The sequence below is a fragment of the Budorcas taxicolor genome, chromosome 19 (genome assembly GCF_023091745.1).
Source record: "Budorcas taxicolor isolate Tak-1 chromosome 19, Takin1.1, whole genome shotgun sequence".
Taxonomy (NCBI): Eukaryota; Metazoa; Chordata; class Mammalia; order Artiodactyla; family Bovidae; genus Budorcas; species Budorcas taxicolor.
In genome coordinates, this window is record NC_068928.1 from 49,427,920 (window position 1) to 49,452,576 (window position 24,657).

Genomic DNA, 24,657 nt, shown 5'->3' on the forward strand with positions numbered 1-24,657 from the left:
AAATCTGAGATCATAAAAATGGAAGTTTTTTAAGCCACCTGTTTTGGGTGGCTTGTCATCAGCAAGAGGTGAGGGGAGCAGCAGGAACCACTGTTTTTTTTGTGGTAAGACAGGACTATTTTTTTAGGCTCTAAATTCTGTGGATATCTAATTTGGATGAAAATAACTAAAAGACCTTTTTTTTCAATTAAACATGAAGGTAAAGCCAAGTAAAATCTTAAGCCTAAAAAGAAAAAACTAAAACAGCATCTGGGCTGGTAAGCCCACCCTGGCACCCACGCCAGGCACACCCGTTTCCCCATCCCCACACCTGCACCACATGCAGCCTCCCAGAGAGTGTGGAGGCAGCCAGTGACTCGACAGCAGGCAGTTGAGGGGGGGGGGGGGGGGTGCCCAGGATCACAAACTAAGTGTCTTAATCATCTGAAGAGAAAAAAAGGGGCAGCAAGGACAGGCGTGGAGGCCGTTCCCAACAGCAGCACACAGCCACGCAGCACGGCAGCCTTGCTCAGGGCTGGTCCTGGGCGTGCACCGGCAAGTCCCCGTGGCAGCCCAGGCGGCCCCCCTCCGGCTCTCCAGGAGGACCCGGGCAGGTCTCCCAGTCCCCGGGGTGGAGGGTGACAAAGGTTCCGTCAAACCCTCACGGGGAGGACACCGGGGCTGTCGGCATCCGTTAGAAGAGATGAATTTCAGGCTAAATGTCAGCATCGGCTGCCGCCGCCTGCACACACTACAGCTCCTCTGGGAGGCCTCTACCCTCATCTCGAATGTGTGCAACCCCCAAGTTCACAAAGAGCCAGGCGGCACTACCATGGCACTCAGGAAACCTGAGCAGGGAGCTGCCGTGAGGCATGGAGGTGGCACTGGCTGGCCGGCTTGGTGGGTGCAAACACATGAATCGTAGCTGCGGGCGGGAGGAATATCAGGTGCATCTCTACGCCCCGAGGGCTCGACTCCTACATTAAATCCCTCCCACTGGAACAGCCGGCTCCAGTTTCAGCGAGAGCGAGCGTGAGAACAGGTCCTGCTCCGGCCCGGCAGCCACAGCTTCTACCTCCCCACCTCTGGTAAGTACCTACTATTTGTACCTACTATTTCTTCTCAAATGCAAGTTTTCTTTCCAAACTCCTCTCAGATATATCTTAAAACTATCTGCTCAGTGAATCACCTGCCCGGAGTCTCTCTGCCCTGCTCTCTTCTCTGTGGATTACTCAGGACCCAGCAGGTGCACTGCTGGAAAGGAGACCATTATTACAATACTTTTAATAAGGCTTACACTTTATTCTAAGAATATAAACGAGTTTATTTGGATGTGAAGTTCTCATTTCTACCATAAAATTCAACAACTTTAAACTCAAACTCAATTTGATGTTATGCTTATCTGTTCTTCACCTTAAAAAATTAACAAGTTTCAACATAAAAGGACCACATATATACATAGATAGTTGCAGATCTTAATTTATAATTTAATTTTACAACCTTTTAGATTAAAAAAATGATTAACATCGGTAGTCCCTGGGGAAGAGACCTGGGGAGCAGAGGTGGGAGTGAGACTTTTTTTTTACCGTGCAGTCGTTCACGCTTTTTGAATTCCAAACTTTGTGAATGTATTCTCTCCCCCAAAATTTTAAATTAAATATTAAAGAGGAAAAAAAATTCAAACCTTTTGGAGTTTAAAATAAGTGCTGTTTTGACATAAGCTTACCAAGTAAACAAAAAACATCTTAACTAAAGAGGATCTCTGTACATACAAAAAGGGAATTTTCTTACTCTTAAAAAAGTTTCTCATAAATCTGCATGAAAACAATTACTGATCAAATTATTGGTCAGACTGGCCAACATCAGACTTAAAGTAATGAAAACCTGTCTACTTGTTACCCTGATTTTTATTTTGTATTAGCCAAATCCTTCCAATGCTTTAACCTGGTGCTTTAAGGTGAGGAGGAGGGCAGTTTGGAGCACTGGCTTTAGGGAGGTGGCCCGAACATTAAAGCTGTGCGTTCACTGCTGAACACTGTCTGTAACCCAGGGTCCCTGGCTGAAACCAGAAAGAGCCCCTGGTTGTCTTCCTGGATCCATTTCTCCAAACTATATCCCAGAAAACTATCTTTTACCCTAGGTCATGGTTGCCCTCATGTTTATCCTTCATTTTAAAGAACTGAAAGTCTGGGAGGGAGTGGTGGTTAATCACTGGAAAAGCTCAATTGGGAGTAAAACTCACAAATCTTGTTCTTGCGACACCCCAGTGGGTAGGCGACAATGGCGTGTCCTTGAGTTATGCAATAATGCCACATCACAATATCGTAATTATAGCATGCCCTTCAGAACGCGCTACCTGGCGAGGCTCCCTGCCAGGCAGCTGGACACCACTGGGGAGGGTGGAAGATTCTTCCAGTGCAGAGGTTAGTACGCGTGATATGCATAGCTACCCGGCACGTCACAGCAATGCCCCATAAATTTAAGCTATAATTACCTCTATTGTGTCCTATCAAAGTTCAGAAAACATCTTTCTCTTGCCTGTTTTTCGGAGTTCAGACTCTCTAGAAAACTGTTAAACACACTGACCACTCACTATCACCCTAATGACTGGCAACTACGGAGACACTTGTCCACACTTAGGAGGCTACTGCAAGACGCGCGCTGGCACCTCAGTGCTTCTGAAACAGGCAGACAAAGCCCGTGGACACGAAACCACAGGTGGCTCAGAGCGCCGTGTGGGCAGCACCACCCAGGCCTGTGGGAGGGGACGCTGCAGCCAGCTCCCCGATCTCCGGGTGGGAAGTGGGCAGGGGTGGCGGCACGTGAGGGGTCACGGGGGGTGTTTTGAAACAGAATGGGCTTGGGCCAGGGGCCACAGTGTCCCTCTGGCCCTGCTCCCTACCCACACCCCTCAGGGTGGGACCCGACTCCGCTGAGGGCACAGCTGAGGGCCAGCCTCGCGCCAACAGCTGCTCGCAGGCAGGAAGGCAGGCAGAGACCCCCCCTGCATTCAAGGACAGCACCCTGACCTAACATGCAGGGCTCCCCACGGCTCCTACTGACCAAGTGAGAGGTGTAAGAAAGGTGGAAGACACTGTCCCACAAATAACCTTCTAGGACTAGGCTAACATCTGCATTTTCAACTAACATGCTAACGCTGCACTTCTCCCAGGAAAGCCAAACCGAGGACCCTGCTCTGTTAACCTCTCCCTGTATGGCACCCCGCACCCCCCCCGACCAGCCCCCAGACTGTACCAGCTTTCCCAGGACAAGGATAGTGAAACACCAATCTTATCCCCTTCAGAAAAACTTCACCTCTGATTACTAATCTAAACTTAAATTCTGGATTATATTGTTTTGGCAACAACACCCTTTCTTTCCCCCATCCCCACCCCGCTGCCAGCCTGCACCAGGTCTGGCAGATATAAACTGACCAGAGATGGGCAAACCCTGTTTCTGCGGATGGCCAGACCAATGAGGTCCTGGGCACTCAGCTTTAGCTTCTCACCCTGTAAACCTCACCTGGGCAAGAGAGAACCCACAGACTGACATCATCTTCCTAGAGGCTGTCCCCTTTGGAAGCTTAGAGAAGCCTCAATCTTACCCCATTTACTTCTCTGACATGATTGCATTTTTATAACCCAGTGAACTAGTTCGTCTCCATCGGCGTCTGAAGCAGCTGCACTCCCTTGTTTTAATTAGTGAATTGTGCAACCCTGGAGAGGTCAGTTTACTCAAAGTTACTACAGCTGCTGCCCCTGTGACTCCGTCCAGGCTCACCTTCCAACAGCTGCGCCCTGGAATACTCTCACCTCCCGGAGCACTGGCACCAAGGAAACCATCCCCTGAAACCTGTTCACTGTCCTTGTAAGATCGCTGACCAAAGAACTAAACGTTCAGACCAAAACTGCGGGCACAAGATCCTCTGACTGAAAAAAGTACATATTGACACAAGAGCAATTAGTTCCCAAACTATTATTTTGAGTAACGCTGTGATAACTCACATACAACCGATCTCCTATAAACCTTTGAGAAAACTTAACCAAAGTGAGCTTATTTTATATTTTGGCCTCAAAGTATGAGCAATATCAGACAATACTGCTTTTAAAGCTAACACCATCGTCATCTTAAACCCGAGGGGTTTTCGGCTGGTCTGAGCTCGCGGGTCCGGGGTGGTGCAGCAGGTGTGTGTCTGTGTTCACTCCTGGTACCACCAGGACTCTCGGGCTCACACTTGATGAGACGTTTTGCAACTGTCATCATTTTGATCACCGTGCTTCCAGCTAGTGATGAAATCATCAGTTTTCAGATCTCTGCCATAACATATCCTATACAATCATGGGAACCTGACTTGCAGAGGTTCTCACGCCTTCAGAATCAGGGAGCATAATGGGACGTGCCAGCACAGGTTGCCCTGACTTATCAGGCTGGCCCTGAGCTGGCTGGAATCGCTTCCTGACGGGAGGCAGGAAATAATGCTTTTATAGCCCAGGGCACACCTGCCCCACAAGGTATGGACTGAACTCGAAAGCTATTTCGCATTTTCCCTTAATAAAAGGGTAAATTAGGAAGACGCAAAGCTGTGACCACATGTTTAACCAAGCTGGGCTTTCACACTGCGCGTAGTTCCTGCAATTGTTCCCAGGGGGAGAGGAGGAAGACGAGCGAGAGTTGGGCACCAGGTGCCGCCGGGCTGGCCGCTGCCCACTTGGTACCCTACCAATGAACACCCCCAAAAAGGGCCTGCGGACCCCACCTCTCCAATTAGGGGGCAGCCAAAACTCTTGTTTCTCATCCAAACTATGCACCCGAGCAACCCTGCTCTGCAGACACTCTCCCCACAACAGAAGGCAGCAGGCCACCCAAACCACTTCTCAGAAACAGGTTTTCAAGGGGATGGGACAATAAAACAGGTTAACAGAGGCAGCTTGTTGGGGGGAGAGTGGTTCTTCGTGTTTTTAAGAAATATGAAAATAATGAGCAGAGGAACCAGTCTGCTGAGAGTAAGATCAGAGTTTTGGTTTTTTTTTTTAAGAAGCTATCCAAGTGAAATTAAAATCCCACTCCCTCCCTGCTTAAGCCCTCCTCTCGCAAACTACCCATTACCTCATCTCCAATGTGTGAGACGGCACAGAGGGTAGCTACATTTTATTCTGTGAAAACAAGTCTTAGATTTCCCATGCATATTTCTCTATTTTTAAAGGGCTGCTTTCCAGCTCAGTGTTTTAACCAACCCGACGTCTAGAAGGTGATGCTTTATACAAGCAATTTCACAAGGCTCAGAACTAACTGTATTTACTCATTCCTTAAAACAAAACTGCAGTTGCACGTTATTTCCTTCATAAGTTTATTTTTTAAAGTGTTTAAAAATATTGAGAAGCTAAGTCCTTTCGACATTCTTTTACGCAAATTAAAGTGCCGGCCTCGATTCCTCACCACCACCACCCCCAGCCCTTCCCACCCACTGGCTTTCTCTAAGACACAGTCACCCCATGGGCTGGTCCTGGACGCGCAGCCGCACCCGGCCCTGCCGAGATCCTCCCAGACCTCACGCCTTTTGTTCTCAGCTTCAGTTTATGAGGCAGAGTGAGAGCTCAGGGGTGTGCAGAGCAACCTCTGAAGGAAATTCGGGAGATTAAGCTTGGGGGTTGGGCAGGGATAGGAGGACCTGGGGAAGAAATCTGGAGGCCCTTTCTACAGGTTAAAGGCTGGGCTGAGTTCCTCTCAGAATCCAATCATTTCTAAAATTAGGCACCACTCACTCTGGTTTCCTCTTGCCAGGAGGGCTGCTAAGCTTTTCTGCCTTCTGGTAAGGCCAGAACAGGCAGGGATGGGCTACTACCCAAGGTGGGCAGTGGAAGGCGAAAGCACATGAGGATAGCTGCTTACTCACAGGCTCATCGCATCTTAATATCATTCAAATCAACATAAACACAGCACTTCTGTTTGTATGCGGGCCAACACAAACACTACTCAGAAAGCTGACTTTTCATTTGTGAATTTAGAAGCGGGCGGGGGGGTTGCCCAGGAGGGGATGTCGCATTTTCACTTGTTCTTCACTTTTAAATATTCCCTCGTAGAACAGAACACTGTGATTAAATAGGGCAGATGAATTGAATGTTATAATCACACTCACCTTGTTCTCAGTGAGCACAAATGTGAATGTCACAGGCACGTGTGAGCCCAGGCTTTCTCAGGTCGCACTGGAGCTCAGCACTCGGTCCAGGTGACAGGACTCGTCCAGAAACCCCGGGCACACGGACGGGGGCGGGATCTCAGCAGTCACTCAGTCAGCTGGGTGCACAACCTTCCTGGCACATGAGGCCTCAGATCACAGGTTAAAGGTTCCCAAAACCCCAAGAGTTACAGGTTTTCTGTGAAACGCCACTAAGCCCTTCTGCAACCACACTCCCCCTACGGTAACAGAGAGCACTGTAGGCGTGGCACCGGGGGCATTGCAGAGGGGCGGCTGATGCCCGTCTCATACCTGCCCCTACTTCAGCAGTTACACCACCTGCAGGGGCCTTTGCTTCTCCTCCTCCGTGAGCCAGGCAGCTCAGGCTGGTTCTTCATTAGCTTGTTAGCCAGCATCCTGACTCTAAGGCTCTGCTCCTCCATTTCAGCTCCTGGTCCCCAAATGAGCAAGACTCCCCTGGTCACACCCACAGCCTGTGAAGCCGGCTTCAAGTAGAAGCGCTCAGAAAGGAAAGCAAAGGAAAAGCGGTGACCTGCTTCCTTAAAAACCACCGAGGCTGAGCTACACAGGAGCCAGCAAGGCTCAGACACCACCAAATCACAGGAGGAAAATGAGCCTTCTCAAAGAGCGGAAACCAAAAAAGCCACACTACATCCCCAGGCCCCCAGGAAAGCCGTTCAAGTACAAGTGTTTCCAGTGTCCCTTTACTTGCAATGAAAAGTCACATCTTTTCAACCACATGAAATACGGTCTTTGTAAAAACTCCATCACTTTAGTGTCTGAGCAAGATCGCGTTCCCAAGTGCTCCAAACCAAACTCTTCGGACCCTAAGCAAACCAATCAGCCCGACCCTGTGGTGAAGCCCACCTCTTCCAAGCCTGTCCCAAGCGGGCTCTCACACCTGGATGCCAAGCTCCAACACGGCCTCGCCAAGGACGACATCAAGGAAAACCTGGACCTGCCCACACGCGGGCCTCACAGGTGCCTTGGACAGAAGCCCACTCCCCACAAGGAAGCAGCACCCCCAAGCCCAGCCCCAGAAGCTGCCGTGGGCACCCAGCCTGTTCTGGAAGGAGCTGTCCGGCCTTCAGCGTTCGTTCCAGTGGGGGAGCACAGACTCAAAGGGCAGGAGCTCACGGAGACTCCTGAAGCGCTGGCCCTGACCCACGCCCCTGCCAAAGCCGCCTCTTTCCACACCAAGTCTGCCTTCCACACCCCTGGCTACCCCTGGAGAGCTGGCTCACCCTTCCTCACACCTGAGTTTCCACATAAAATCCCATCCACAAAGGGCTTTGGTGCCGCTTCCCCGTATGTGCACCCCAGCATCACGGAGTACCCGCCTCATTTTTACACAGAGCACGGACTGGCCACCATCTACTCACCCTACCTACTCGCAGGGAACTCACCCGAGTGTGACAGCCCCCTTCTGTCTGTCTACGGGGCCCAAGACCAAAGACACTTTCTGCCTCACCCAGGGCCCATCCCTAAGCACCTGAACCCGGCTCCCTCCACATACGACCATTACAGATTCTTCCAGCACTATCACTCTAGCCTGCCAATTCCTTATGGATTTTACAGACCCGAGTCTGCGTTCTCCTCCTACGGCCTCAGACTCCCACCCGTGGCTGGCATTTCACGGGACCAAAGCTCGCATCTACTGGAAGAAGCTGCCCTGGGTTACCAGGCCTTGAGTCCCTCCAAGTTAAACTCCTCCAACTCCCACAAAAAACACACAGAGTTGGAGAAGGAGAGTCCAACTCCCGAGGCTAAAGAACCTTCCAAAGATGGGCAGAGGGACACGGAAGGGACCAAAATGAGCCCACGCGCAGGCAGCGCAGCCACAGGCTCCCCAGGAAGGCCGAGTCCCACCAACTTCACACAGACAAGCCAGCAGTGCACTGGCCTGTGCGGCCTCCCAGATGGGCCCGCCTCCGGTGCCCCAGGAAGGATCCTACCACCTGAACAGGGCCTCGCAGCCTTCAAGCCCATCAAGAAGAACACGGAGCACCCACATTCCCAGGCCCCAGACAGCAGAGCGGCATCTCCGAAAAGGTAAGCGAGTCCGTTTTCCAAACCTCTGAAGTCATGTCTCTGGTTGGGCTCAGTCAGAGGGAATGGCACTTGCCCAAACCCCCGTGGGCAGGGTCCCTTAGCAAGGTCCCTGTGACGCCCTCTCTGTGTCTCTTCCAGCCTCGAGGCCTTGAGCACAGACGCTCCAACTCAGCTGGGGAGCCTGGAGGCCGCCCCCTCCAGCCCGGAGGACGGCTCCAGGGCAGCCCCACTGAACCTGTCCACAAAACCAGAGGCTGAGCCGGCTGCCACGTGCAGCCCTGCCCATGGAGGATTCGTGGAGCCGCAGGATGCGCCCCTCAACCTCTCAGTGAAGGACCCCTGCAACGCCCTGACCTCAAGGCCCTCTATGTGCAGCCCCCCTCAAGGGGCCGAGCCTGCCACTGCCCCCACCCCCTCTCCAACTCAGCAGAGGGAACCTGCAAGTTCTGGGGACGGGCCTGACCCCAGCTCTGTGGAGGCCCCGGTGCCCAGCCCCACTGGGAAGGCCCAGGATATACGTGCAGCTGACAGCGATGAGCAGAAGCAGACAGCAGCTGTGGCCCTCTGCCAACTGGCAGCCTACAGCCCGGGGAATGTCGAGCCAGCGGCCCACGAGCCCACCTGCCAGCCAGATGCACCCACCCCCAGGGCCCTAGAGAGCCAGGAGGCTCAGTGCGACCTCAGACCCAAAGGGCAAAAGAGGACGAGCCCCAGGGAGGCGGGGAAGGGCCAGCAGGGATCCAAAAAGGCAAAGCCCAGTGACACAGCCAGAGTGTTCACACTCCGGAAGAGAACTCGGGTGTCTTAGAGCCACTCCCTGGCGGCCAGAGCTGCAGCCACAAACACGACTTGCAATGTAGGCAAGACAGCAGCAAACCCCACCCCGGCCCTCATTTTTCTCGTCGGGTCAATCTTGACAACTCAGTTGTCTTCTTCACAAAATAGGAAAAAAAAAAAATTTAAGATAAAGCTGCAACTCAACCCAGTTTTGTAAATATTAAGCATAAACGTTAAAAGGTGCTTCTACTTCTGGCTGTAAAATATTTGAATGACTCACACTTTAGGACCTGATGCAAAATGTCAAATGAAATGCACAGGACCGAAAGGTAACTTTTAAGTGTTAGCATCTTAGAGGAACTCTCTTTAAAAATACTTTTCTTATTTTTAATTGTTTTTTTCTATTATGTCTACTATGTGTTTCAAAGTAAAGAACAATTACTGGGGGGGAAAAATGCCAGGAAAAGACATTTCCAGTACTAGCATTAAAGTGCTAGATGTAAAAACGCTGTTTGTTATGACTGAATCACAGACAGCAAGAGGCTATTTATACAAGTAATTTATTTCCACTGGGAAGAGTGCATTGCTGGGGAAGCTATTCTCAACGTGCTCTGTCTTCTCTACATTACGGTGCGTCTTCTGACACATTCGGCCTGGTTTTCCACTTCCTAAAATGATGTACATGTTGCTAATTCTCCAATAAACTCATAGGTAAAATTCGAGGCTACGTAAAAAGAAGATAAGCATAAATGCTGTGTTATATTTTGCAACAATAAATAAACTCAATGAAAAAGAAAAAGAACTGAGGCAGCAGCAATTAAAACTGAGGGTGAGGATGCCTCAGTGTGTGTGTGAGGGTGCATGCGCGTCCACTGTCCACCAGTAGCCATCAAGCCTGGGTGAGTGCACGTGCCTGGGGTACCCGTGGAGACCAAACGCCCAGGGCCTCAGTTTCCTAAGCCACTGCCTAAAAAGCCACAGGGCCCCTCACCCTTCACAAAGGCCATTCCCCACTGTTCAGAGGGTGCCTCTCAAAAACACAACGTGTGGGGAGAGGGGGTCAAGAAAGGGCCTAGAAACGGTGGCATGGAGCTAAGCTGATTGGACTGAGTGAGCTCTCTCCACAAGACGGGAGGCTTCAACACAACTTTGACCAACACAGGGGCAGTCCCAACAGAGCCATCCAATGAGAATAAGCGCTGCTAAAGCTAACACCTGCCGTTCCCAGTGACATGCACGTATAACAAGGCTTCTCAGTGCTTACAGCCAAAAACGTAAAAGCTTTAAATAAAAAGTTGCCTTGTTCTAGATATAAGCACTATTCACCGAAAGACTGTTTAGTCACTAAGTTGTGTCCGACTCTTGCAAACTCATGGACTGTAGCCCGCCAGGCTCCTCTGTCCATGGATTTCCCAGGCAAGAATACAGGAGTGGGTTGCCATTTCCTTCTCCAGGAGATCTATCCAACCCAATGATCAAATCCCCATCTCCTGTGCTGGCAGGCGGATTCATACCACAGAAAGACAGCCTGAACTAAAAATCCAGCTGGTTAATAGTTGCGTTTCAATAAGATATTATTTTCAGCTGTTTTGATCAAGATTATACTAATAACTAATTCTGTAAAAACTCAATCTAGAAAACTTCTTAAACAATTAGTATCTTTTGGCAGAACAAAATGTGAAGAGCTGATGTCTGCGTACAGACATCCTCATGCTGAAGACACTTGACAGAGAGATCAAGAGAAGATTCTCAAGCACAGAAACATGTTACATTAGGAAAAGATCCTCTGGGAAAAGTAAATGGAAATACAAGTTCAAGGAGACGAAGGATATAGTCCCTGCATTTTAGATGGAGTGTGGTGTATTCCAAGGCATCATGATGCCTGGATCCCACCAGACACATCCCAAGCAGTGATGCAGAGGCTTTCTGTTAAAACGACAGCATTCATGGGACTTCCCTGGTGGTCTAGTGGTTAAGACTCTGCTTCCGAGGCAGGAGGCCTGGGTTCAGTCTCTGGGTCAGGGAACTAGATCCCACATGCTGGAACTAAGACCTGGTACAGCCAAACAAATAGTTTTTACGAGAAATTTGTTTTAAATAACAAGGACTTCCCTGAGGATCAAGGGGTTAAGACTCCACCTGCCCGCTAAGACACGGGTTTGATCCCTGGTCCGGGAAGAGCCCCATGTGCTGTGGGGCAACTAAGCCCGTCACCAGAACGACTAAGCCTGCTTTCTAGAGCCCACACACTGCAACTGCTGGAGCCCACGAGCCCGTGCTCCGCAATAAGAAAAGCCACTGCAATGAGAAGTCCGTGTGTTGCAATGAGAGAGCAGCCCCTGCCTGCCACAACTGGAGAAAAGTTCATGGGCAGCAATGGAGACCCAGTGTTGCCCAAAAATAAATAAATAAATAAAAATAAATTTAAAATCTGCTTATTAAAAAAAAAATGACACTGTTCAGTATGGCAAACAACCTGCTTTCTAGCAAGTTAAATTTATATAAAACCACTGAGACCAACTCACATACTCCAATACTTTAGCCACCTGATGCGAAGAGCCAACTCATTGGAAAAGACCCTGACGGTGGGAAAGATTGAGGGCAGGAGGAGAAGGGAATGACAGAGGATGAGATGGTTGGATGGCATCACTGACTCAATGGACATGAGTCTGAGCAAACTCCGGGAGATAGTGAAGGACAGGAAAGCCTGGCATGCTGCAGTCCATGGGGTCTCAAAGAGTCAGACACAGCTTAGCAACTGAACAACGCCAACCCACAACAGGGATGCAGAGCTGGTCTTGATTCTCTTAAGGTAAATAGGAAGCCGCTGTTACAAACTGTTATAGATCATCCAGGATGGCCTATGAGTCCCTGGCCCACACCACCAATCCAACACATGCGCTGTCGTGACCTGAAACCAACGCGCACATGCGCAGCCTTCACTGGCAAGCCTGGGCTCCTGTGTGTCTGTATACCAATGTGCTTTGACAAAGACCAAAAACAGGGTACCCTTGCTTTCCAGCAAGTCCACACCCTGCAGGAAGCAGAGGGTCAGAAGCTGTTCTAGGCTTGGGGCCCAAAGCCTCAGGCCCTAGAGATAAGCTCTCACCTCGTGCCTTACAGGCAAGAACATAAAACTTCCGTTTTGGGGACCCAGAGATTCTAAGCTCACCCAAGAATGTCCACCACCATCTTAAATGACAGTAAGAAGAAACGGAGACAGTTAACGACTGCTCAGAGTCCTGCAGCCACACAAGTCAGGGAGCCCCGGCGCTGCCTGCAGATGTTCACGGTGGAGCCACATGTGCCTGCAGCCCCATGAAATTAACCCGCCTAAGGGAATTCCTCCAAAAGGTCATCTGCACACGTACAGCCACAGAAACCATGCAGGCTCTCTGCAACTACTTCTACAAGCACAGTGGGTTCTTAGATCTTAGCAACAACAGCAAAAAAAAATTCCGTCTTACTGATATATCAACGACAGTACCTTTCTTCATTCACATATAACCCAGCTCCAGAGCTGTCTCTGACCTTCATGTATAAAATGCGGTAAGTCTTCAAAGATTTTAATACAGAATTATCATGTGAACCAGCAATTTCACCCCTAGACATACACCTAAAAGAAATGAAAACCGGGATTCAAACAGATGCAGGCACCCAATGTTCATGGCAGCATTATTCAAAATAGTAAAAAGACAGAAATAACCCAAAAATCTACTGGCAGATGAAGACGTAAATAACAGGCCATCCATACACACAAGGGACTGTTACTCAGCCATAAAGAGTTTGGCATGAGCTACAAATTGAACTTAACCTTGGAATCCTGGACAAAGTAAGTAGGACACAAAGGACAACCCTGCACAAACCCACTTATATGAGGTCCCTGGAGCGGCAGACTCACAGAGGCAGACAGACTTGTGCGTGTCAGAGGCTGAGAGGAGGGGAAGGGAGGGGGAGTTAAGTGTTTAGGGGGACATGGTTTCTGTCTGGGAACATAAAAAAATTTGGAAATAGATGGTGATGATAATGGTTATACAACACCGTAAATGTAGTTAACGCCACTGCATTGTACACTTGAAAATAGTTAACATGGCAAGTTTATGTCATATATAGTGGGATAACATCACCAACTCAATGGAGATGAGTTTGGGTAAATTCTGGGAGTTGGTGATGGACAGGGAGGCCTGGCATGCTGCAGTCCATGGGGTTGCAAAGAGTCAGATGCAACTGAGCGCCTGAACTGAATTGATGTCATATTTATTCTAAAATGTTTTTTTGAAAATCGATAATGTAACAAACCAAAGCCACTGAATCAGACACTTATAATAGGTAAACTGTATGTTAGATGAACTACACATCCTAGTAATGCTGAAAATAACTTCTAAAAAGGATCCTTGTATTCACATTGAAGAAACAAAAGTACTGACAACCTGCTTTGTAACAGTCTTACCAGCAGCCCACAGCCATCTACCTCTACCCCTGGTTTAACCTTCAACCAAAATGCCCCCACTCCCAAGACAGGGAGAGGAGTGAGTATGAAATGAAGTAGGCACACACTTTCACTCAAGGAGAAAAACATTTTGATACAGAAAAACACAACCCCTACTCCACACACTAAGCCAGAGACGTCTCGATACGGCTATCACTTTTCTTACAGGCTGGAATGTCCAAGAGTTCAAGATTGCACAAAGGTTAAAAATCAGTAAAGCGCACAGTAGTCAGGAGAACAGGAAAGTGCCAGGAGAGGTCAGGAGCAGTGGAGAAGGAAAGCCAGGCACACAGGCCCATGGAGAGGGAGCAGTAAGGAGACGAGCGAGGTCAGCACTCTGCACACGAAGGCTGTGGCCAAGGCAGGACTCACCCACAGGCACAGGCTGACCCCAGGCCCCATGGCGACTCCACCAAGGAGGCAGGGTAGCAGCCATGCCTTGCAGACCATCCCAGGAAGCTGAGAATGTGTCTGAGGCTGACTTTGGCTTGAGGACCCCCACTCCCCTAGAAGCCCTTCCTGAGACCACACGGCCCACCAGGACTCCGCCACCCACACCCCAGCCCCGCAGCTCTTGGGGTTGGATGGTGGCTCTGCCAGCCTTCCCAACATTTCCTAATAAAATCACTTGCACACTTAATCCTGTCTTGGTGTCCACATCTTCTCAGAGGACCCAGAGTAACACTGGAATGCTGTTCAGATGCTGGTTTTTGGATGATGTCACAGAATATGGCCGTAGGGGACTCCACGAATTGGTCCCTCTACCAAGGAAACCAGTAAGCTGGTAAAAGCAGAATCTAGCTTTTCAGCACTCTGGAATCTAATTAAAAAAAAACCCTGCATCAATCAACAGGGTGCTTAGCGAACAAAGAGGCTACTAAATTTCAGCATCTAAGAAAACTCTGTTAGGTCACTGGCGATACACGAAAGCAACAGAAGAGAGACCTCAGTGACCAAACAAGGAATAAAGTCATTGCAAAAAAAAAAGTCTGGGAAAAAGTCACTAAATAAAGAGACGGCTAAACAAGCTTCAACAGCAAGCGCAGCAAACCTCGGACAAGGCAGAACTCAATCTCTAGAGTTACCACATCATATGGCAGAGCGCCCGGTTTTCAATAAAACAGTAACAAAGCATACAAAGAAACAAAAAACTATCGTACAGTCACAGTGAAAAAAAAAAAAAAAGTTGACAGAAACCACCTCTGAGGAAGGCCAGACGGCGTCTTACAAGACACTGACTCTGAATCAATTATCTCAAATATACTCCAAGAGCTAAAGGAAACAAGAGAACAATGTCTGTACAAACATGGAGTGTCAATAAAGACACAGGCTGTAAAAAGAGAAATTCTAGAACTGAAAATATAGCCAATGAAATGAAAAGTTCAGCTAAGGAAGGAGAATAACCTGCAGGTTTGAGCAGACAGAAGGCAGGATCAGAGAACTTGAAGACAGGGCAATTCCAACGGCCCAGTCCGAGGAGCAGGAGAATGGGCTGAAGGAAAGCGAATGGTGTTAGACCCGTCACCTCTGGAGCCTGCTCCAGGATAAGACCGCAGCTGCCTGCACAACCCGTCCGAGGCAGGAGACAGCACAGCTCCGCAACCCACCAGCCACACGAAGGGTCTGCGGAAAGGCTTGGCTCATCTGGAGGGCGCCACAGGCAGGAGGCGGCCAGCACCTAAGACTACAGGCCAACTCCCCGCGTGTGACGTCTCACAGTTTGGGGCCCCATTTTGACACTTTCCATCTACAATACATTCGTCTGCAGCAATGCACTTCATCCGCCACTCTATGTTCTCACTCTGGCTGCTTGCGGCTGGTGGAGGCTGCTGACGTCATGATATATGACAGACACGTACACTGTGCCAGCCGGCCTCAGGCGTGAGCAGCAGTGAGGACTCTGGTCTCCTTCAAGTTGAACTGGAATCGGCACCACAGAGGCAGAGACTTCCTCTTGACTCATGATACCCTCGCGCGCGCGCACACACTCTCACACGTCTATTTTCACAAGTAAATGTGTAAGTCACTTAGGATGGAACGAGAGTAAATAAAAGTACAGCGGTACATCTCCGTGGCCTCAGGGTAGGCAACGACTTCTTAGATATGAAACCAGGGGCCCAGGCAACGGAAGAGAAAACTGGTAAGTTAATACAGCTTCAGTGCATCAAACTCCATCAGCAAAGTGACAAGACAACCACAGAGGAGACAGAATATCCACAAATCATGTATCTGATAAAAGGCTTATATCCATTAAGAACTCACAACGATAGAAAGACAAATAGCCCGATTTTTTAAATTAACAAAGTACCTGAACATACATTTCTCCAATGAACATAGCCAAATGGTCAAAAAGCACATGAAAAGATGCTCAACACAGTTGAGATGCAAATCAAAACCACAGTAAGATAGCACTTCACACCCACTAGGATGGCTATTAAAAAAAAAAAAAACAAAGAAACACAAGAGTTGGAGAGGATGGGGAAACTGGAACCCCCTACGCAGCTGGTAGGAACGTCAAGTGGTGGCGCATGGAACAACCATCTTGGAGAACTCTGCAGTTCCTCAAGAAGTGGAAGACAGGTTTAGCATTGGCCCATCACCTCTACTCCTAGGTCTACACCTAGGGATTGGAGGATGAGAACTCACCCGGCCACACAAACACTTGTGCACAAATGTTCAGGGCAGCATTATACACAGTAGCCCAGGGTGGAAACCCAAACGCCCATCAACTATGAGAGGATTCATAAACATGCAGCCATACCATGGAATATTATTCAGCCACAGAAAGGAATGAAGTACCACCGCTACACGGTACAACGGGGGTGAAGTTAGAAACATTACGCTCAGTGAAAGAGGTCAACGCCGAGACCACTATGGGAGATCCCATTTACATGAAGCGTCCAGAAAAGGCAGTTACAGAAAGACATCGGCGGGTGCCCAGGACTGGGGGTGCTGAGGGAAGATGGGGAAAGACTTCTCCTGAGTACAGGATTTCTTTGAGAAACAGTGAAATCAGACTCAGATGGTGGCAGTTGCACAACTCTATAAATGTACTAAAAACTACTGAATTGAATTCCTTAAATGGGTGAAGTTTACAATATGTTAATATGAATTATATCTCCGTAAAGCTGCTACAAAAATAAGCTGAAAGAGCCCACAGAAATCAAGGGTCAAGGAGCTCGCGCCTCACAACACTGGGCGCACAGCCAGCACCCGCAGCAACCCCACCGCTTGGCTGCTGACCAGCGCCCTCTCTGCACAGACGTCCCTGCTCTGGACAGAAGTCATCCCCAGGGTGCGTGGCACCTGTGGAGACACACTCCAGCAAAGGGCCCTCTTCATCCCTTACAGGTATCTGTCCCTTTTATCCACAGGCACCACTGCTCCCAGGGACATCCCCACCCACCACAGACAAGCTTCTTGTGGCCTTGGTCCCAGGCTGCACCTCCATGCGGCTGGGTCCGAGAGCTAGGACATGCAGGCCTCGAAATCAGTGGTCCGTCTGCACCCGCCACGCTGTCCCCCTGCTCAGGCCCACTGCGAGCTCCCTCCCCCCGATCCCCTCACTGGCGTGAGTCTTGCTCCCAGGAACCATGATGTCACTGTAGGAGAAGAACCACGGCCATGCACACATTCTTAATGGGCGACAGCACCCCCACGAGGGTGAAACTGGTTCTGGGGGACGAGACAATCCCAGACGTCACAAGAGCTCACAACACTCCAAATCGGGACCAACAGGATACTGAAACTGCACAGAAGGGAGGAGAGACACTGGGCCTCAGGAAGGCCTACGTGAGAAAGAAGCCTAAGGACAAAGGCCTAGAAGGCTCTCTCCTGCAACACTCACGATGCTCACGTCACTCCAGGGAGTGGGCCATGCCAGGAGGGGGCTAGATGGAGCACCCCAAGGTGCACACACAAACTGAGCTTCACACTCACCGTCTGAGAGCCGGGAAGGGAGCAGCAGGCCTCGTCTGCCCAGTTCCGCCAGCGCCAGACACCCGCCATGCCAGGCACTGTCCGTCTCCTGGAAACTGAAAATACAAGAGAGCCTGAGACCCCAGCACCATGCCAGCTTGTCCCCCCAGGACCCAGAGCACACGTCCACCCACTGGGGTGAAAGCATCACTAAAACTCTTAGTAAGTTTGTAAAATATCAGTCAGCTAACGAGATAAAGTACTGCAAACCAACTGGAGACGACAGCCATGTTCAGATCTCCAGAGAAAGAGTCGAAGTCCTGGGTCAGCCTCACATGCCCCAGAAACAAGCCTCCCTCCGTGATCTCCCCACACACCTGAAACAGTCCAGCACCGACCCGGTCACGTCATCTGCCAGCTCTTTGGGCAGTCTTCCGGCCATCCTACCAATTCTGAAAAGGAAAAGCAACGTCAGCATCTGTCAGCATCACCAGCCCGTCAAGGGCCCATGCTATGCTAGGAACATCCCGAGAGATTGTCCTTCCCTCCAGAGAAGGGCAAAGTGGCTGAGTCTGTTCCACAAAGGCCACCTGCCCCATCAGGGGGCCCATCACACTGATATGAACACAGGACAGGTATCTGGGGAACCCACACGGCACATGTTTGTCTCGGACAGTCAAAGCTCCCAGCTCAGGCCACCAAGGTCTGCCCGGCAGGCTGTCCCAGCCCCATGCTAGATGCCAACTGGGCTGGCTCCCATAAGGTCACCTGCCTGGGTTGTGTCCCGGCCAGCAGCACCCGAGGAAGACTCACCCTCCCAGCCCATCACATTCCAGCAGACAAGACTCTGGGCTTCAAAGTTACCCAAAAGCCTCCATGTGAACCTCCTTTACCTGGTGCTTGCTACATGAATTAGTTGACACAGAAACCCAGAACTCTCGGGGGAGGGCCGACCAGCACTTCCATCAATTTTAATTTTCCCCATAACCATTTCCTTTGTACTCTGTCCCCCATTCCCCTCTGGCCCACCTGGGTGGGCCTGGGCACCTCTGCTGGCTGTTCCCTCAGGCGCAGCAGAGGGGAGATGCCAGACTCTGGGATTAAGTGGGGCTGTGCAGCACCCCTTTCTACATGAGGGGTGTACCCCTGGCCATGGGGGCAGGAAGTGAGGGTCACGGTGATGAGGACATGGACAAGTAAGAAAAGGAACACCTGAAGGTTAAAAAAAGGCAAATGTGGCTCACTCCAGCCAAAAATGCAAGAAAATGAAGGAGCTGCTGACCAACCTCAGCAATGTTCTTGAAAATTAGGACATAAAGCAATAAATATAAATTAGGGGAAAAAAAATCAGTCTACCCTTTAAAACTCTCAGAGCTGCCCACAGCTATCAAATCGCACAAGAAGTTCTTCATGATTAAGAAGACCCAGCAGACCGATGAGCATCTGGGGAATAAGCTGCCAGCCCCTAGCCCAGCCCCGGCCTGAATCGGGCACCTACCCTTTGGCCGCAGACCACCGCACGATCGTGTCCTTATCCTTCAGCCCAACCAGCAGCTGCTCTGGAAGAACACAGGAAGGCCAGTCTGTGAGCCGCATGGAAGCACCCGGAATTCGAGCTGAGCTCTCAGTTCCCAGCTGTAAGGTAACCCACCCTGCACGCCACTCCAAACAGTACCATGAAGGGAATTACAGGGAGAACCTTAAGTCTAATCACAAGAAAAGGACATTTCTTCCTGTGTGTTTTCAAATCATCATTTAAGACCAACTTCTGCCATAGCTCCTAAAAAGTACATCCACCCACCCTCACAGGCACTGGGCAGAGAGCACGAGAGAGGGAGGCGGCCCAGAAAAAACAAGTGTCTGCTGGAGGCTGCAGAGAGCAGTTCTCCTGGGGACCGGGTCTTGGGAACGGTCAGCCACTAGGAGAGGCTGCACAGAGGCCTCGTAAGCACGACGGGCCTTGCAGGCTGGTCAGTGGAGGCCCTGCTGGAGAGCAGAGGCAGCACAGAACTGGACAGAGAGGCAGGACGGAGCCTGTGGCGGTGTACACACACGTGCACCCTGACCACAGCAACCTAGGCCATGTCAGAGGGCAACAGGGACTGCGGGTGCAGGAACCCCCAGCCTCTCGTCCCGCCCTGCAAAGACCAGAGGTCAAACTGGGTGCCCTGCAGGTGGAGATGAGGCGGCCCGCACTCACCGATCACACTCTCCACCTCCACGGGGACGTCATCCTCTCCGTCGCTGTCGGGGGTCTCAGCCTGTGTCATGGGCTCTCTGGGATTCTGAATGGAATGCTGTAAGCTCTCGGCCAAGGAGCGGCAGCCCCGCTGGTACCTGCAAGCAGCAAATGAACCTCAGACCCACTGGGACACCTTGGAGCTAGAAAATCCCAACTGAATCGGCAATTTATGAATAGCATCACTGTGAAAATTCCATGTGCTTTCCAGGGATGGGATGGACAGGAAGGAAACGGAGCAATAACAGTTGCCAGCATGGACTGTCAAGGAAAGATGACCACCTCATCTGAGCTTCAGAACAGATTCACCCTCTAGAGGACTCAGAAACCCTCACGTGTCTGAGGGTTGACCTCAAAAACATGTGCGCGACCGAGATGGCAGGAAAGGCGTGCTCGAGCCCCGTGGCCTTGGCCCTATTTCCATAGGCTCCGCCTCCAGGTCCCAGCTGAGTATAGTCCCACCCTGCCCCTGGGCCAGACACTGCTCTCTGCACCCCAGGGGCCACAGCTGGTCCTCTCCAGCTCCCACAGAGCCCGCTCCTGAATGGCTCTCACTACTTCCTGCCCACCACACCCCCCTCCTCCACAAACTGAGGTCACCAGCATTATCTCCCACGGCGCTGTGAAGGGTCCCACAGCACAGTCCCCAAACCTCTTGTTGCCTCAGTTTCCCTGTCTGTAAAATGAGGCCAGATGGGAGCATGTGCACAAAGCACTCAGACCAGGGCCTGTGCAGAGCAGGCCCATGAACACCGCCTCCCTTCCTGGAAGCCGCAGGCACGCTTGGGCCTGACTCTGGGGCAGCTCCATCTCAGGACAGGGCCTGGGGCATAAACGGTGACAGGCTGAGTTACAGCATGGACTAGGGGCCGTAGCCTAAGGCCAAGTCCAGTAAGAGATAACTGGGGCTTTGGAGATAGAGGCAACCTGGACACTGTTAGCTGTGGCCTTGAGGCCTCAGATTCCATGGGGCAGTTCCCAGGATGGAAGGTCAATCAACCACCAATGGCCAGTGACAGAATCAACCGTGACTATGCAATGAGGCTTCCCATAAAACCCACGGAAGCCCCATGCCCTCTCCCTGAGCCCTGCCCTCGGCATCTCTTCCACTTGATTATTCCTGAGCCTTTTGCAACAAACCAATAATCTCGTAAATACAATATTTCTGAGTTCTGTGAGCCACTCTAGCAAATTATCAAACCCAACAAGGGGGTAGTGGGAACTCCCAACCCGTAGCCCAACTGTCAGAAGCACAGGTGACAACTGGGACTTGCAAGCAGTGAGGGGCGGGGTTGAGGTGGGAGAGACAGTCGTGGGGGCTGAGCCCTTCATCTGTGGGATCCGGTGCCGTCTCCACGGACACAGACTCAGAACTGAGTCCACACTGCAGGTCACCCAGAGGGTGTCTGACAACTGCCTGGGCTGGGGGAAAAAATGCAAAAGAATCAGAGCAGCAACAGGCAACTGAATCAGGGAGAAGGTCACCAGGCGCCACAGGACTGTGCTCATAAAGCGCCCAGCAAGCAGCAGGCACGTGGTGACAACTGCCGACTCTGCCGCTGCTCTCCTCCAGTGAGGACATGTGCTCACCACCTCACAGGGAAAGTCCTCATCACCGTCCAGCAACCAGAGACCAGAAAGGCTGCCACTGGACTCTCCCTCCCGCCTTAACCACTGACCTAGACAAAGTGTATAAAGCAGCGCTGGCAGGCACAAGATACCCACGGCAAGGCTCCAAGCCCTCACAGCAGAGAAGCCCTCAGACGCACCCACTGTCCCCTCTGCTTCCTCCCAGATGAACTTGCTAAACCACAGCACAGGAAAGGAGAGCCCAAGCAGAGAGCCACTGTCCTGATGGGCAGGAAAAAAAAATCGTGACGAGATGGCTACTAAGTGGGGACAGACACTAGAGGAAGGAGACCTGAGAAAGCCCCCCAAATTCTGCATACGTCTCCCTGAATCCTCAGGCAACTGTGAGGCACGTTAAGATCCAGACATGCCATCAGAGAGCAGGTAAGAGGCCAAGAGCCAGAATCCAGAGGTACCCATGTACCACTGGGCCGTCACTGAAGTGTGGGTCCAGTAGGGGGGACTGAAAGGCCACACGTAGACACGAGCGGCTGCTGCAGGAGCAAGGGCCGCATCCCAGTGGGAGGAACTGACCAGGCCCGGGCAGACAGCAAGACAGCAAGAGGGGCAGTGCAGCCAGTTACCCGCCTGCCAGACAGACTCACTCCTCCTAAGGGGACGAACACCAAAAAGGGAACGAATCTACAAGAGAACGTGCAAGTGCATCAGAGGGGATAAAATGAAAAGAAAGATGGAAGAGAGAGAAAGCAAACAACACGACGGAAGACTGAAGCCACCACGTTTAATGATCACACTCAGTGTCCAGGGAGGTACAGCCTGAACAACGGAAGTGTGATGCTGAACTCCTCTCCTTCCCGAGTAAACGCCTAGAGTACTTGCGGCGGTTCACTCGAATGTGCCAAGCTGGCCGGGTCACAGGGCCCAGGTATTTGTCCAAAGGTTATTCTGGGTGTGTCTCTGTGGGTGACTCTAGGTGAGATGAACGTTTACCTTGTGGGCTGAGTAAAGCAGCTTGCTCTCCCCAGTGTGGTGGGCCTTGCCCAGTCCGGGGAAGGCCAGGGACCACAGCCTGGATCACTCTCCCCTCAGTGAGGGATTCTTCCTGCCTTCAGACTCAGACTGAAACGTCAGCGCCTCCTGCGTCTCTAAGCCTACCAGATCTGGACACTCACAACCACAAGCCAATTCCTTGTGTCTCTTAACACACATACACACACACCCACTGCTACACTGGTTCTGTTTCTCAGGGGAACGCTAACACAGTACAGAATGTTAATCTTTTACAGCATCTGGAAAGAAGACACTAACATTAGTCTCATAAACAACTTACAGAACATACTTACAATATGCAGAATACTCAAAAGGTATTTTAGTAAAACATCCCTAATATGTAACACACTTCTCTGCAACTTCCTATAACTGGAAACATAATCAATGATTCCTCATAATCAAATAATTCCTCCCAAAACACACATATTAATACTTGAAATAAAACTGAAAACTGGGTGGGAGGGGGGTTCAGGATGGGGAACACATGTACACCCATGGCTGATTCATGACAACGTATGGCAAAAACCACTCCAATACTGTAAAGTAGCCTCCAAATAAAGTAAATTAATTTTAAAAAAATACTGAAGACTGTTAAAAATGTAGTACCCCAGCACAATAGAACAAGCTGTTTCCACGGGAGCCACTTGGACCACTAAGACATCTTTTCCATCCTCAGGAGGAGACAGCTCTGAGTAAACCCTGAGCAGTGAGCCTGAAACCCGGACTGAAATGACCAGAATAGAGCCTCCCCTGCGGTGTTACCCACCAGTGACGCTGCCCTACACTAGGACAGGCACTTTCAGAACGAGAGGCAAGCTTTCCCTCTCATCAGCCCCACTTTAAAATTCTACCTGGAAGATGTGAAGTCAGAAAATTACCCAAAGAAAAGCTGTTCCTTTCAAAATCAGAAATGCTCTTGGGACTGGGGGAAAAGAATGGAAGCAGGAGGACACATGATTAGCCCACTGTGCCCAGCAGCCTGAAGCCCTGGGCCCCACACCAGCCTCCAGACACCCTGGCTGCACGGTCACCGCTCCGTCCACCAACCTCCATCCGGCCACCCGGGGCTTCAGGAAGGTCAGGCCCAGCCGCTGCACGAGCTTCACCCCGAGCTTCCGGAGCAAGGTCTGGTTGCTGTCGGGGAGCCTGCAGCTGTCCAAGCACTGGAGAACGGTGGCAGCTGCAAACACAGAACACCCTGCTCAGTTTGCTGGGAAGGGTTTGTGTGATCTCCCGAACCCACCATCCCCACCTGACATGCACAACATCAAAGCCAGACACTTCCCGGGCCCCCCTCCTCCAAGTCAGTGCAAAGGCCTACGTCTACGCTGTACCCCTTGAGCTCTGCTTCACAGAGCAGACCCCTTCACCTCATGTCATTTACTAAGTGCATTGGAGCTGGACCTGCTCCACCAGGCATCCAGAGGTGGAATGCAGAGGAGCCCAGGGAGGGAGAAGCAACTTGAGCAGAGGGGCTGGGTGTGTGCATGGTGGGTGGAGCACACACTAAGGGCCACGAGGACCACGCAGACAGACTTCGGTGTGAGGCTGTAGGAACAGGGAGGGATCTCCACAACCAGGGGAGCAGTGTGATCGGGCCCCCTGCCACTAAGGCTGGTCAGGGCAATAAGGAGAGCATCGGAGAAGGCGGAGGCAAGGAGAGCACACGAGACCATGTTTCGTGTTGAGACAAGAGCAGGGCGGTTTTCAAGCCAAGTTGTGATGGCTTCTGGGTAACTCCCCAAAAGACCCAAACGTCATACAGTGACCAGCCTGGGTACAACTGATAGTAACTCAAGATGGAGTCGGGGTCTGCGTGTGCAAGGCTGTTGAGGACAAACGCGATGATGCTGAGTGTCAACTGCTCACGTTCTCAGGTGTAACCGTGACATCAAGATTACGTTTCTTAAAAGAGTGAACAGATGCCAGTGGGAAGACAGGGTGTCCGGGGCGGGAGGAAGGTGTGTGAGGGGAAGCATGGATGAAACAGGATGCCCATGCATCAAAAACCTGAAGCTTGTGATAGAAACATGAGCGCCCGCTATACCAGTGTCTCTTCTGTTGTGTATATGAAATGTCCCATGATGAAAATGTCAAGAAATAAACAGACTCTACTGCCCAAATCTGATCCACGCATCTTCTAACGCACAGACTAAGAAATTTCTCTTGTTCCAGGTAGTAAGCTTTCCCGCAGCAAGAATGACTATATAGGTTTTCATAAGTTGAAGTTTAATCTAAAATTAAGAGAATGAGACGAAAAGGGCAAATGATGTAGCCATGGTGCCAGCAAGAATGCAGCTGGGCTCCCAAGAAGTGAGCTGAAGACCTCAGGGCTAGGTCTACATTCCAAGTCCCCAGGATCGAGAC

General features: G+C 50.8%; 2 protein-coding genes across 3 annotated transcripts in view; one reads left to right on the plus strand and one right to left on the minus strand.

Annotated features, from left to right (window-relative positions):
- TBCD (tubulin folding cofactor D) overlaps nucleotides 1-24,657 on the minus strand; it is a 144,153-nt gene that overhangs the window by 85,299 nt on the left and 34,197 nt on the right. For both annotated transcript variants that reach the window (XM_052657027.1, XM_052657026.1), the window contains exons 9-13: nucleotides 23,338-23,470; nucleotides 19,612-19,748; nucleotides 18,910-18,970; nucleotides 17,789-17,863; nucleotides 17,433-17,527 (exon numbers count right to left, since the gene is read on the minus strand). In XM_052657027.1, coding sequence (XP_052512987.1) covers nucleotides 17,433-17,527; nucleotides 17,789-17,863; nucleotides 18,910-18,970; nucleotides 19,612-19,748; nucleotides 23,338-23,470 — 501 coding nt within the window. The remainder of the gene's footprint in view (nucleotides 1-17,432; nucleotides 17,528-17,788; nucleotides 17,864-18,909; nucleotides 18,971-19,611; nucleotides 19,749-23,337; nucleotides 23,471-24,657) is intronic.
- On the plus strand, nucleotides 984-9,683 carry ZNF750 (zinc finger protein 750). Its single transcript, XM_052657028.1, has 3 exons — nucleotides 984-1,067; nucleotides 6,603-8,227; nucleotides 8,366-9,683. Exons 2-3 carry the CDS (start codon nucleotides 6,786-6,788, stop codon nucleotides 9,033-9,035), a joined length of 2,112 nt encoding a protein of 703 aa, XP_052512988.1. The 5' UTR covers nucleotides 984-1,067; nucleotides 6,603-6,785; the 3' UTR covers nucleotides 9,036-9,683.

Excerpts from the sequence above, each read along its gene's own strand:
- ZNF750 (XM_052657028.1), top strand. The coding sequence starts at position 6,786 with ATGAGCCTTCTCAAAGAGCGGAAACCAAAAAAGCCACACTACATCCCC. Across the intron at positions 8,228-8,365 it reads AGAGCGGCATCTCCGAAAAG|CCTCGAGGCCTTGAGCACAG; the intron begins GTAAGCGAGTCC and ends TGTCTCTTCCAG.